The following is a 15,307-nucleotide window of genomic DNA, read 5'->3' as shown; positions in this document are numbered from 1 at the left end:
TCATTGTTTTGCAGAGTTATCACTTTATGTATTTTCCAAACTCACTTTAAGTATTGAATTTTTATAAATGGTGTTTCTAAGAAAGTTTACTTCTACAATATGCTCTGTAAAAGTACTAGAAATTCCTATGCCACCATTTTGCTGATGTCATTGTCTCATCTAATAGTATTCTAACTTTATCATATTCAACCACAGAATTAGATTTCCAACCTATTTTTATCTCTTGCTGTTATTAAAAATTTCATATTTATTTCTGATTTCTTCAGCTAGACTATAAACTTTGTAAGAGTAAATACTAGGCCTTATAATTTGTATTTCTTATAGCATGCAATGTCTGTATTGCTTTGCAGATTGTAGATGTTTAGTAAGTGTTTATGGATTGAGTGATTCAACAGAAAAAGCACACATCCAAAATCTTGGTGAAAAAGTAAAACAAAACAAAACAAAGCAAAACAAAAATCTCAGTGCAGAAAGCAAATGCCAAGTAAAGTCACAGAATGCTTCCAAAGAATTCCCTTCTCTATGCAAATGTCTGGATAACATACAGGTAAGAACCATTAACCGTTGTTTTGAGAAAATGCTGAAAGAAGTAATAAAAACTTAAAAAAACCCTGTATTTAAACTTGATCTTTCCTTTGCAGTGTTTAAATAAGTTCTATACAAGTTTGCATGAAAGGAAATGAGGAAAGCAGTGGTAGGGCTTGGTGGATAGACAATTGTCCATAGATGAGCAAGTCATTAGTTAACTGAGCTAAATTAGTTGGTGTCAGCAGCTATACCTAATTCCCAGGCTATCCAGAGTGTGGGAAAGCCTGGTTGAGCAGGTCTGTAAGGTGCTTTGAGTATCAATGAGGAAGGAAATAAGATTTAAGAAATAAGAATTTTGGGCCTGCTATTTATCTGATCAGTTATATTAAAATAGGCATGATTGCTGACTTGAGGGTAAAAACAGGACAGCTCCAACTTCATGAAACATATTTTCAGGGGTTCCAGAATTTAAACTTTCATTACCGATCCCAGGCATGCAAACAGTTGAAGAAAGAACTGTATAAAAATTAGGTTCAAAGTAATTGGCAGTAATAAGTTCTCAGCTCAAATAGTTTTCAATGTTACAACTGACCTTTCCATGACATTAAGCTCATTTTCTCAACAACCAATTATGCCATCACCTTTGGGGCACTTTGGGCCCCCATAGACCAGGTGCAGTGTAAAGAAAACAGCTCAGCATCTGGCCCTTATTATCCTTTTTGTCATCCAGGCATCACCAAGTTTCCCATCTGTGTTTAGGCCTGACCACTCATGCAATTTTTATAGTAGCAAGTGAAAATAGTTTGGAAATTTCCATCTTGAAGGCCAACACCTCATGGAAAACTTTGAGAAGTATTTATTTATTAATAGAAACTCAGTTTATTAACATTCTTAGTTTGTATTTTTGCAGCTTTTCTATTTCATTAAATAGATTATCCTTTTAAAAACCACTTTTCTGCCAGGCAGGGAACAGGTAGAAGGTAGAGAAATTTAATGCACTGAATACATAATTTAACATATATTAAACACAATAACCTTTTATTATTAGTGTACATGTAGTGTAGAAAATAAATTAAACAAAAATTATTAAATAAAAACATACCCACCATTCAGAGGTCACCACTATTAGCACCTTACTATATTCCTGGAAAATGTTTATAAAAAATAAAGTAAATATAATAAACATTCATAGTAAATACATATATAAATTTAACATATAAATATAACCAAGTTCATTTAAATTTAATATTTAACTGAACTCAATATTTTTTTAAACCTTATCTGATAATGTTTTGCCTCTTTGAGAGTTACATCAAATTGGCATTTACAAATAGGAAAGCTAAGACACAGCCTAATTCCTAGAAGGCAGGAATCAAGAATACCAAGTAAGGGCAATTTTTTACCCCTGTTATGTCACCTGTTCAATGCATAGATAGTCCTCATAGTCACCATTGGATATTTAGAGTAGCTGACCTTCAAAATAGAACAGAGAGTATACTGCATATATTTAGGCAGAAATGTTTTTAAATTCTCATAAGCCAGAGGTCTCTTAATGAGAGGAAAACAGGTGTTGCTGTCAGAAGCAGTTATCAAATCTTATAAAGCCTTGCACTCCAGAGAGTACCCAGTACCTGCTATTTCTTCCTGAGAGGGCCTCTTAGTGATATGCAGATATATTGAGGATGCCCCATGGCTAAGCGTGAGTGCAGATGGGATTGTGAGGTTGCAGGACCTCTCCCTACATGATTCCTCTTCAGTGTCCTCTAAGGCCAGAGGGCCACATTGATATCAATGCTGGGAAGCTGACCTAAAAGACTTTTTAAGATATTTTGGGGTCTGTGAGCTCTCTTATGGGTAGACTGCCTCTGGGACTAAGGCTGTTCTTTGAATGTTGGTGGGGGAAGGAGATGGTGTTCCAGCACAGTGGGGTCTTGAGCAGATAAGAATACTCAACAGTGGTGAGGCTCTTCAGGTCCTCTGAGCCAACAGACTCTGTCACTGTCACAGCCTGCCCACTTCCAGGGTGTTTTGGAGGTAGGAACCTAGTAGGAACCCTCTAGAAGTATGGGAGTATATGTCATGTCCAAACACTCACGTGGGTGTGAGCTATTGCTTGTGTATTACAACAGTTAGATTCTTATTATTTCTCACCCACCCCCAGGAAATGATTAAACATTGATCAAATGCTCACATGGAAAGTTACAGATCAATGATTTTACAAAGGAGAGTGAATTAATGTGAATTTTATATTGCTACTATAAAATAGTGTATAAAAAGAAGAGTGTGAAAAAGCAGAAGTCATTAGAAGAAACTCATGTCTGATAACACAAATTATATTTATTGTAAAGGTGACAATATGTAATTACTGACATGATTAAGAGTTCAGGCAGAGTTTGTTAAATTACTTATTTAAAAAAATAAACTTAAAAAAATTTCTAATGTTTATTTATTTTTGAGAGAGAGAGACAGAGCATGAGCAGGGGAGGGGCAGAGAGAGGGAGACACAGAATCTGAAGCAGGATCCAGGCTCTGAGCTGTCAGCCCAGAGACCGATGTGGGGTTAGGACTCACGAACCATGAGATCATAACCTGAGCCAAAGTCGGACGCTCAACTGACTCAACCACCCAGGTGTCCCCCAAAAATAAACTTTAATTTCAGAATAGTTTTAGATTTATAGAAAAGTTGCAAAGATTATACACAGGGATCTTGTATATCCAGCATCCAGTTTCTCCTATGATTAACATCCTACATTAATATTTATACTTACTGTTTATTACGTTTGGCACAAATTACAAGCCAATATTGACATACTATTATTAATTAAAGTCCATATTTTATTCAGAATTCCTTAGTCCTAATGTCTTTTTTTCTGTTCCAGAATCCTTTCCAGGATACCACATTACATTTAATCATCACGCATCCTTAGCCTCCACTTGTCTAGGACAGTGTTTCAGACTTTCCTTGTTTTTGATGACCTTGACAGTTTTGAGGAATACCAGTGAGACACTTTGTAGGATGATCCTTAATTTAGGTTTGTCATATGTTTTTCTCAGAATCAGCCTGGAGTTATGGTTTCTTGAGAGGAAGACCACACATGTACAATAACATTCTCATCAAATCCTACCAAGGTCATATGCTGTCAGCATGACTTATCACTGGTGATATTAAGCTTGATGACCTGGCTGAGGTAGTGTTTGTCAGGCTTCTTCTACATAAAGTTACTTCCCCTACTCCCTTCCATACTGTGCTCTTTGGGAAGTAAAAGCTTGCATTTGAGGGGTGGGGAATGATGCTCCATGTTCTTGAAGGAGCAGTGTCTACATAAATTATTTGGAATTTTTCCTGTACAGGAGATTTGTCTACTTTTTCCCATTAATTTACTTCTGTCCTGATATAAATAAATATAAATAAGTATATTTTATACTTTGGGTTATAATCCAATACTTTATGTATTTTCTTGGTCAAATTGTTCCAGCTTCGGTCATTGGGAATTCTTTCAATTAGTTCTTATACCATGTGTGTGTGTGTGTGTGTGTGTGTGTGTGATTTTAGCACTTCCTTACTTCCTGGCACTAACTCAGGCTCATCTTGTATATATCCTGCCCAGTCCTAGAATTGGACATTTCTCCAGGAACCCTGGGTTCCATTTATTAGAGAATAGTATTAGACACAAAGGCCTCGTGTGCCGGTTACTACTGGGGTGTTGTTATTTCTAAGTTCTCTCAACTTAGAAATATGAGTCAATATTATAAGGAGAAAGACTATCTACCCTCCTAGGTTTGATTAGCTGGGTCTATGAAATAAACTGACAACAGGCAGACCAACAGGAGAAAAGGTGTACAAATTTATTAATTGTTACTACCTGCATGGAAGTATCACAGGGGGAAAAATGTGAATACCCCTCAAAATCAATGAGATTTGAGAACTTATGTATTATCTTTATTATCTTTATTATCTCTCTATGCGAGAGACAGAGTGCAAGCAGAGGAGGGGCAGACAGAGGGAGACAAAGAACCTGAAGCGGGCTCCAGGCTCTGAGCTGTTAGCACAGAGCCTGACACAGGGTTCAAACTCAGAACCCTGATACCATGACCTGAGCCGAAGTCAGACGCCTAACCAATTGAGGGACTCAGGTGCCCCTAGAACTTACGTATTATCTTAATAGAGGAAGGGGAGTGGGGATGTAGGCAATTTAGGGGACAGTTCATGATCTTTAGGGGAGATGAATGGGCTCTTGGAAGAATAGATTAGAGGTATGATGGTTTGTGACAAAGTTTGGGTGTGGTGTCGACTTCTAGTCTCCTGTTTTGTGATGAGTCAATGGTCCCTGGTGGGTGAAACTCCCAGGCAGGTTTTGACAATTGAGTTTCTTTTGGAGGATCTGTCTTTAGGCAGATAAGGGAAGCACAGAAAAAGCCCCTCCCTGCATTTGCTGATTTTCAAGTGCCTTCAGCTCAAAGTAATCAATGTACCAAAGCAGCATATTTTGGGGTGGCATGTCATGAACTCCTTCAATACAGATGCCATACATACATATCTCTACTTATTTCCATATTGTTTATCTGCATCTATATTAAACTGAGCATGAGTTCATACCGATATCCCTTGTTCTGTATTTAAAGAAAAAAGTTGGCAACAGATGGTGTCTCACAGCAAGTTTTATTTCAGTCTTGCTATGATTGTATGTGCCAAATCTACTCAAAAAATAATTGTTCATTCTCTAGGCCTCCTCTGAAGATTAGATTTACTGCATCGAACAACATGGCTCGTCTAGGAAGAAAGTGCTACATAGGCCTGGAAGTGCAGTAAATTAGGAAAAATAGAAGAGGCAGGCAGTTGGGGTACCATTCTTGCTCTTCAATTAGATGTCAATGGAGACACAAAACATCAAATATGGGTATACTTTCAGGATTCAGCATTACTATTTTTCCCGGCATGAACATTTCTGGCAGTCATTGATGAAGGGGAGGGACTCACCTGGCAGAGGTGGTTTTAGTAGCAGTTTGTCTTCTTTGATGTGGCAGAGATGAAACAGTAACACCTAGTGCTAGTAAATGGTACCATTGACGTGCTTGTCATTTAACACAAGTATTAAAGTTCAGGGCTTTTTGTCTCTAAATCTTTCTGCACTGCAAAAATAATGTCTTCTTTGTCAGTCTAGGGCCTTTGCAAACCAAGTTAGCAGAAAAAAGCCTATGCCATCCACTTGGGTGTCAGTGATATGGTAAGGGAAGGAAAAGCACAGATTTCCATCACAGAGGGAGGCAATTGTGACCATCAGGTAGCCAGGCATGGAGCTCCCAAGAAATGTTTCTTATAACTTGGAAAAGGGAGAAACACCTGAGAAGAACTGTATTTGGCCAACATCAGCTCTATCTAAGCATCTTATAAAAATATCTGAAAGCATAAATTGACAGTTAAGGAAAATGTGGGAGAACCAGTTTTGAAATGCATTAGGAGATGGCACTAAAGATATGCCATAGCTTATTATAAAACATTCATATTTGTAAACATTTGATTGGAAGAACTTCCACTTTTCAGGTAGGGAGAATTACTTGAAAGAAAAGGATATGAAAGAGGAACCCAGGATGGAACAATGTAATCGAAGATTTGCTAAAATAAAGAGTAACTAAGATTATGATACGCTGTTAGCATATTTTCACAGACTAAAAGGCAGGACTTTATGAACATATTAACACTCTTTTTAATATTATTTTTTTTTAACGTTTATTTATTTTTGAGACAGAGAGAGACAGAGCATGAATAGGGGAGGGTCAGAGAGAGGGAGACACAGAATCTGAAACGGGCTCCGGGCTCTGAGCTGTCAGCACAGAGCCCGACGCGGGGCTTGAGCTCATGGACCGCGAGATCATGACCTGAGCCAAAGTCGGCCGCTTAACCGACTGAGCCACCCAGGCGCCCCAAACATATTAACACTCTTGTAAACACAACATATTAATAGTCTTTATTGGCTTGTACTATCTAGCTGTGCACAATGTATCCATATTGCTAGGTACAGGATTTTGTATGTGAAAGTACTAATATACAATTATATTTACCTTGATGAAACGTTTTTAGTGCATACTAAAAACGTGACATACAGACCATAGATTAGTTTGAAATTTCACTTTGAAAGCAAAGGAAGATAATGTTTGTGATTCTATAAAGACAGCATAATACTCTTGGCCTATGTAATGGAGTAAAACAGAAAAGTATTTTTGGAATTGTTTTCATTTTGTGAATTGTTCAAATCTATGGCAGAATTGTATATTCATTGGTGAGTGTAATTCTACACCTAATTTTACTAAGGCAAAGGAGTAACAGAAAATGCATGGTATTGTAGTAAGCAGATGTTTAAAGAAAACATAGTATCTCATTAAAGAAGGTGTGGGTGCACAGAGCATATTTATTTCATTTCTGTTCATCAAATCTTTAGGTTCTTCGTTCCTGATTTTTATGATCATTTTGATTCATGAAGCACTAATATTTGACATTAATAAGAGAATTCAGAAAGATTTCAGTCCTGAGGAATTGGGATCACAGCATGGAATTTCTTTGTATTTATCAGTCTTTTGCTAACAATAAAATAGATCAGACCTTTTATGGCTTTCAATGTATGAGCTTTCCATGGATAGTGAACAATGTCCTCTCTTATATGTGAATGTTTATATTTAAAAATAATTACCATTATTCATTGAAAGCTTGCTTTGTATAAGGCACAACAAAAAGATATGCAATAATTTATTTAACCATAGCAGTTACCCCATTTTATAGATGAGGATCTTGGAGTTTAAAGAGATGTGGGTATGACTTATACAAATTGTGTAGTTAGTAAATATCAGAATAAGGTCTTAAATTTGGATCTTTATATCTGAGAGTTGGTTCGTGTATTGTTCTAATATTTTCATACGACCAAAGGGGGAACTCATGCCTAAACACTACTATAGTTTCAGTATGTAACTGGCTTGCAGCCACTGTCTTGCTTGATCTTGCCACCTCCTAAGATTCCAGGGATAAAAATAGCAGCTAAAATTATGTTTAGGGGCCCCCAAAATATTCTGGGCCAAGACTAGAGAAAGCTTTTTTCAAGTGCTTACTCAATTACCAATTCCTATTGCTGAGAACTTTTGTGCTAAAATTAAACCAGAAAGTCATGATTAGGGCCAAATCTCCAAGTCATAAATCAGTTGCAATAGTGTGTTGGGGGTGGGGGAAGATACAGTTTCTTTACAAGTGAGTTCTGCTCCGCCACTGAAAATCTTATTTTAAACATGTTCCCAAAATTTGAGAATTAAAACTGCTTTGGAGCTTGGGAAAAGGACCAGAAAGCACAGAGAAGACTGACCTATATCTAGGTTTGAACATACTCAGATCCCAAGACACAACCTAATGATGGTTTGTCCTGATGTCTGATGTCTTGTGAGGCCCTGAGAGACTTATTAGCCAATAGTTGGTCTAAACAGTTTACATATACTAAATCTCATGGATTTCCGACTTCCAGTTTTAACTAATGGGCTTGTCTGTCAATCATTTGTTCATCTGTTCCTAGTAGCTTCAAGTCTTTGCTGAATCCTGGGCGTAATGTTTAGTCAACTAAAACTTGATCATAATTGAAGACCTGAATCTCAAAGTGGAAGCAGGCAACACAACAGACTAAAGGCTGTATCCTTTGAAAGTCCATCTTGACCAGTGATTTTCTGATTTAAATTAGTCATCTTCTTACTGTACCCTGAAGAGTGGGGTTTTGGAAGTGACTCAGGTATCAAGTAAGGTGAGAAAATAAGAGTCTATAGTGGATGCTGTGTTGGGCAGCTCAGATCCTCTCTTCAGAGCCAAGGACCTACTCTGTTAACTGCTGGGAGAGCTGCCAGGTGACAAGCCCCAGCTGTCAGCTCTCTCTGGGAATTGCTTTTGGTTGAAGAGCTCCCAATACAAGTCAATGCTTTAGGGACTTCTCTGTTTGAGGGCATCCTATAGAGTGGCTGAGGCCTTGCTGTGACTGTATTGCATACCTCCCTTTGTCCAATCCTGCTTCCTTTCCTTCCTTCACAGTTGCTGATGCCAGAGCACTCCCTAATCAACTTCCTGCATGCTAATTTTTTCTGAGTCTGTTTCCCAGGGAACTGGACCTACAGCAAAATCAATTATAGCAGCCCTGCTTTTATCATTTATAGATATTGGCTATTCACGTGAGATTTCACTTAGGGCAAACCAGACTAAAAATCTTTGAAAGCCACTGATCTAATTAATATTTGAAGAAATGTTTCACCTTATATGAAAAATCACCTTCATAGTTTTGTGCAAGATCAATTTAAGTTAAGCCTTCCAAACCAACATCTAAGCAGTGTATTTTCCTTTTGTAATTATTTCTTCTTAGCCTTTGTATGTTGCATTTATATATACACCCATGTGCCTGTTAAAGCTGAAAATACATTAAATAATGAAATCATAAATATTGTTGATATTACATATGTAAAACTAAGAAACTCTGCAACAGAAGCAGTCATAGCAGAGAAGGGCATTCAGTAGATGGCATATGTACTCAAATATTGATAGAAGTTTTACATATCCCATCCCCTACCCTTGAAAAATAACTCAAGATTTTTGTCTTAAAAAACTATGGTATAAATAAGTATATTTTATATAGAATTTTCATTCTTCTGTTAAAAAAACATGAAAAAATATACCTCAATTAGCCTCTTATAATAAAGCAGTAAACCAATAAGAAAAAAGGACCACGGTCTTATGATAAAATTCATTGTATTCTGTGGTGATTGGAAAGCTATCAAGGAAATTTCCAACTAATTAAGTTGCTGAAAGGCTAAACGATACAACTTTAACTGCTGAAAAGATAACTCAAATTTAATAAGCATGTGTATGACTAAGTTCTGGATCTTAGCAGGCCCTTGCAGAGCTCATTCAATAATTCTAACTTACACAATAGTCATGGCAACAAAGGAGAAGTACAGCTTGGATGCTGAAGTTGATCTTAATCTAGGTTTTCCTACTACTCTGTTGCCTGGGAAGCCATACATGTTTCAGGCCTTAGCTTTCTGCTGCAGCATTAGAGATGATTCACTCATAGGTATGTTGTTGCTTTGGCAATTTCCAAACTTGATGTGGCAGCAATTAACTGGTAAAGAGAACATGACAGAGGGAGTCAGAAGAGAGTCTCAGAATGTAAGGTTGTGAAAGAGTATTATTTATTGGAAAAAATAACAAACCACTTTATATACATGTTATTTAACATTTATGATCTGGGTGACTAGAACATTCTAGTAGTGAATTTATTCTGTAGCCTAAAATACCCAAGCTTAGATACTTGAGAATTCCTCCTCACAACTTCTGTGTTGTTTTTTTTTTTAATTAAAATTTAGTAGATAAAAGTCTATTGAAAAATACTGGAACATAGGAAATTAGGTAGCATCAGTGACCATATGCATTCGAAAGTATCCTTTCTGGAGAAATGGTGATTTTACCAAGTACAACACTGAAAATTCACACAGTTTCCTAAAAATATGCAAGTGAATAGTAGTAATACTGTATATGCAAATAACAGCTATATTCTTCCATTAAAAGTGAACAAACTTTGTAAATGATAACATATACATCAATTCACTTTCTTTATGCACAATAAGCATACTTTTGGAGTTAAAGAACTCTAAAGTACAACCAATGCTAAATCTTTGTTAACGCATTATAGGGAGTACACGAATAAATGAAGGTGGTTTATTAATCTGCTAAATATTTTGAGTATGTATTATGTGCCAGGCATTGTGTTTGACAATGCAATTTATGAACCAGTTAGACATGTTCTCTACCCTTGTGAAGTCTGTTGTCTAAAGGAAGAAGCTGACAAATAAGCTATTATAATAGCTATACTATAGTTATAATATAGCATGACAAGTGCTGATAAGGGAAGCACAGGGTTCTCAGAGAGCACATGAAATATCAAAACTGGATTTAAGAGTCAGAGAGATTTTCCTGGGGGACATTGTGTCTAAAGGTCTTAAAGCTGTGGATGTGTTGGTCAGTTTGGTGGGGAGGGATTAAATAAAGAAGCTAAAGCATGTACAGAGTTCTGGAAGTGAGTAAGTACTTCTCTCACAAGGAACAGAAAAACTAATTCCTAAAGCTAAGTCTTAGAAAGGGATGGTAGTAGTATAGAGAGATGAAGTATACAAGAACCAGTTCTTGAGGAGCCTTATAAAACAGATTGAGTAAGCACTTTATCATAATGGCGACAGGAAGCCATTGAAAAGATTTAGGCCAAAGATATCAGAGTTATGGTTTAGAAAGATTATTCTGACTGTGGCGTGGAAAACGAAGGCAGGGGAGACCACCTAGGATTCTGAGATAGCAATCTAGGGAGATGAAGGGGGTATGAACCAAGTTAGTGATACTGGGAATCAGGAGAAGCGTAAAGATTAAAGACGTTGTTTTAGGAAATAAAATAGACAGGGCTTGGTGACTGGTTATATGTGGGCAGTTTCTGAGACAACTATCACTCGCTGAGATTGGAAACACAGAAAGATAAAAAGGTTTGGGAAAAGGATCCTGAGTTCCTTTTTATTTTATTTTATTTTTTTGTTTTTTTGGATACAGTGAATCAGAGGTACTAAGGGATAAAAAAGTACAAATGTTGGGCAAGCAATTGAATGTATGGATTTTATATTCGTACAGTGTTCTGAACTGGAGATACGGAATGGAGAGCTGTTAGTATGAAATGGTAACTGATGCCATGGGAGTGGTGACATTGTTCAAGGCAATGTGTAAGGTGATGAGAAAACAGACTGTGTTCTCCTTATATTCTCCTTGGCCAAGTCTAGTACTACAAGTATTAACAGGTATGAAAGTCTTCTATTGTTTGTCTTCTTTTACCTTGTGAAGACATGGGTTGACAATAAAAACATTTAACATGACCTAAAATCAGTAAACATTTGTAAAATAACTGTTAAATATAATCTACAAACCAAATAGCCTTGGACTGCTCAATATCTAGCTTTGACTATTTTGAACTTTCTACTTCGCAATGAATCTTTCCTCATGCTGTAATTTTCCTTCCATCAGTTCTATAACTGTTTATTTCTTGATCATTTGGATAGCCTTTAATGTTACGTGCAGCTCAGTGACAGCCCAGAGAGATTTTCTCTGATCAAAACACATAGAGATGTGCTGGTCAGAAGACAACCGTAATTCATAATTCCCGAATGGAAAAGACGCAAATACAGTTTTACATTGGTTGATGGGGATTTGCCTCAACATGCTTCCTTTTATATCCATAGAAGTCAAAACGGGGATGTGACCTCTAGAGTGGCTAATAGGTGGCATGCTGATATATGTTTAATAACTGGCTTGCCAGGAAAAAAAAAAAGAGCCCTGATTTGTTGTGTTTGCCAGTTTTTATAGTGTAAACGTGAATACTCCCTTCACGGACAATTTCAAGCTACCAACTGATGTTACTGAAGGCAAACTAGGGGGATGTACACAACTGTCCCTTGCAAGTCAGTGCAAACTGGCTCCAGCACACTACTGGACCAAGTGTGATTGGCTGGTGGCCAGGAACGGGAAACTACCTTGCGGATCACAGCTTAAGATATGAGGGAACTGAATTCTACAAAATACTGAGTTTCTACTTGAGGGAAAATTGACCTATTCATGTGTAGTCAGTTTATTTGTAGATCTTGACCTTTCCCTTTGAATTGAGAACTGTGGTATGAATTACATACACATGAATAATCTAATAACCTTAGCATTGTAACTTCCGTGTCTTTATTCATAAGGAGTAACAGTTTCTAAAATTGGCTTGTATCTGAGATTGAAATGATTGAGAGTCATTTTTCATCTAATTCCTTATACCATGAACCAAAGAAGTGACCAGTTTCTTTTCATTTCAGGGTATAAGTATTAACTACATTCTATTATATTTCATAAAAGAAAATATATTATTTCCATCAAATAAGCAGTCTGTTTTTTCCCTAACAAAGCAAACAATATGATGGTATATTGCTCTAACCAATACAAAAATGCAGGAAGAGTAGCAAAATATCTCATTTGTTTATGTAATTTAACATGTACTCTATTAACAGCAGTGTATAGATACATAGTATTGGCAGTACACTAAATAATTACTATTTAAACTTACTTTTAAAATATTTTCAATATTAGCACTGGTGGAACCAGAGCTATTATTATGCATATTGTATCTTTTTTTATATTCCAAAAGAAAATTAAAATTCTTGGTAGCATTAGAAAAGAATGCACTTTTTAATATTTAATTCAGATAGACAAAATCTCATGATGTCTCTTAATAACCTCACAATTCTACTGTACACAAATGAAGACACCTTTTCAAATAACTTGCACTTAGGCTAAATTCATAAAGGTTACTATAAAAATATTTCAAACCCAATAAAAACACAATGATATAGTACAAAGTCTTCCTTTTTTGTCAAACTTTAAAAGGTCTGTATTTATACAAATACACAATATTTTTTTAGTGCCCTCTGATTGATATTTGTGTTCAGGATTATCTGATTTTAGAAATCTAACTTGAACATTTTTTTTTTAATCAGTTTTCTGCTTCAACGTGGAAGATGCTGAGAACTTATAGAATAAATTTTTATTTTATTTATTTATTTTTTTTTAGCGTTTATTTATTTTTGAGATAGGGAGAGACAGAACATGAATGGGGGAGGGTCAGAGAGAGAGGGAGACACAGAATCTGAAACAGGCTCCAGGCTCCGAGCTGTCAGCACAGAGCCTGACGCGGGGCTTGAACTCACAGACCGCGAGATCATGACCTGAGCCGAAGTCGGACGCTTAACCAACTGAGCCACCCAGGCGCCCCTAGAATAAATTTTTAAAACAGGATTGGGTAAAAACTTTACAACGTGGAATATTAAACACTTTACACTCTTTAGTTACTGCCTTGCCAAAGACAAAAATATTCCATTGTCCCATTTTCCCCTTACTTAATTTGAGTTTTTAGATAATTATCTTTAGTACCCCTCCTTCATGTATATAGAACGTCTTTGAGACAAAAGTGTACAGGTTTTAGGTTCTTTAACAAAATCCAAAATATCACTAAGCCACTTTCTATTTTTAAAGTGTATTTAAAGAAATGCTTATTTCAATATAAAATCCCAAAGCACTGAATTAAGACACACTAATAACATGACTGGCCAATTACTGACTTGGCTTTAGCCTTAGAGGAATATTATTACAATTGGCTATTAAATTCCAAATTTAAGCATTTGGTTTTATACTGTAATACTGAACCTTTCCAATACAAATATCAAAGAAAATGAACTGATTTTTTTTTTGTTTTCTTAAAGGCATAGTAAAAAATTTCAGCCATAATATAAATCAATTTTGGGGGAAAAATCCATGCCAAAATAGGAAATAGATTTTTTAAATCTTAGAATAATTGTTATAAAAGAACTACAAAATGTAAATTTCTGGAAAAAAATACATGGAAAATGTCTCTCTAGGAAAAAAATATGCAACTTGTTAGATACAAGAAAATACAGCATTGCCACGGGGTACAGCCAGCAATAGACATGTCTTATGAGAGTTAAAAAATTCACAAAAGGTAATTAGCACCAAAAGTGTCTAAAACTTCAAATGATATACTGAAGTGATTCCAGGCCCAAGTGTTACATTATAAAAAAGTTACATTGAACTTGGGAAGTTTCACCAGCCATAATAAATATATTCTTTTCAATCTTTAGAAAATGTGCTAGCTTTACTGATTTTTATCACAATTTTAAGGTAGTGTATAGTAATTACCATTTATATTGATTTGATCTGAGCAGGAACCACAGATATCCAAATTATTTCCCAAATAACATGGGGTTATTTGGTGGGTATGGGTGGGGAAAATCTACCGTTAAAACATTTTAAATATCCTTGTTTCATCCTTTTTATTCTAAAATGTTTTGTTGGAATTCTTTACAACACCTCTATTGCCCTATTTGAATCCCATATCCAGTTATTTTTCCTGCCCACTTTTTGGTGGTGTTAAGACTTGGCATGGGAATAGGGAGGGGTATTTAAAAGTGGGCACAGATCACAGTAGTAAAACAAGACTTTTGAATAAGCTACAAAATGTATGTTCAACCCTGTTATAATTAAGAGTTGAGTTTAATTTTAAACAACATCCACTTACAAATTTAATTACAAAACAGCACATAATTTGAAACAAGGCAAATTTTTCGGCTTTCATGTAGTGAAATATAGAACTTCACCAATTACATATCTGGCTACCAAATGTCAAACAGTGGCTTATTTAGCCATATTTTACTGTTGCACATAAATAATGACAAGGCAAAGAACAGCAACTAGTCCAAGGGCCTGTAGACCAAGGAACCACAGCATAACCCAAAAGAAAATAACTATTACTGGTTCCACAATTCGTTCTCCAAAATACATCCTTGTGAAGCCCATGTTGATGAGGTTTTTGTTCAGTTCACCAAAAAGTGTTCCCATCTTTTTGTAGTCATCTCCAACAGGCTCGCCAGTGTGGTTTTGTGATTCTTCAATATCCTTTAAAACAAAAACAAAAAACCACAAAACATAAAATGAGAAATAGATGAGGTTCCTTTAAAAAAATTTTTTTTTTAGAGATAGAGTGTAAGTGAGTGGGGGAGAGGGGCAGAGAAAGAGAGAGAATCTTAAGCAGGTTCCATGCTCAGCACAGATGCTGATGTGGGGCTTGATCCCATGACCCTGGGATCCATGACCTGAGCCAAAATCAAGAATCAGATGCTCAATTGA

General features: G+C 36.1%; 1 protein-coding gene across 1 annotated transcript in view; it reads right to left on the bottom strand.

The window, feature by feature from the left end:
- Positions 1-9,710: 9,710 nt before the first annotated feature.
- The window catches only part of FAM241A (family with sequence similarity 241 member A), a 46,539-nt gene continuing 40,942 nt past the window's right edge, over positions 9,711-15,307 (bottom strand). The window contains exon 2 of the mRNA XM_081795563.1: positions 9,711-15,076. Coding sequence (XP_081651689.1) covers positions 14,831-15,076 — 246 coding nt within the window. The 3' untranslated portion in view covers positions 9,711-14,830. The remainder of the gene's footprint in view (positions 15,077-15,307) is intronic.

This window comes from Panthera onca, chromosome B1, assembly GCF_046562875.1.
Source record: "Panthera onca isolate mPanOnc1 chromosome B1, mPanOnc1 haplotype 2, whole genome shotgun sequence".
NCBI classification, from domain to species: domain Eukaryota; kingdom Metazoa; phylum Chordata; class Mammalia; order Carnivora; family Felidae; genus Panthera; species Panthera onca.
The sequence above is the reverse complement of the archived record's forward strand: the minus strand, read 5'-3'. Positions and strand labels throughout refer to the sequence as shown.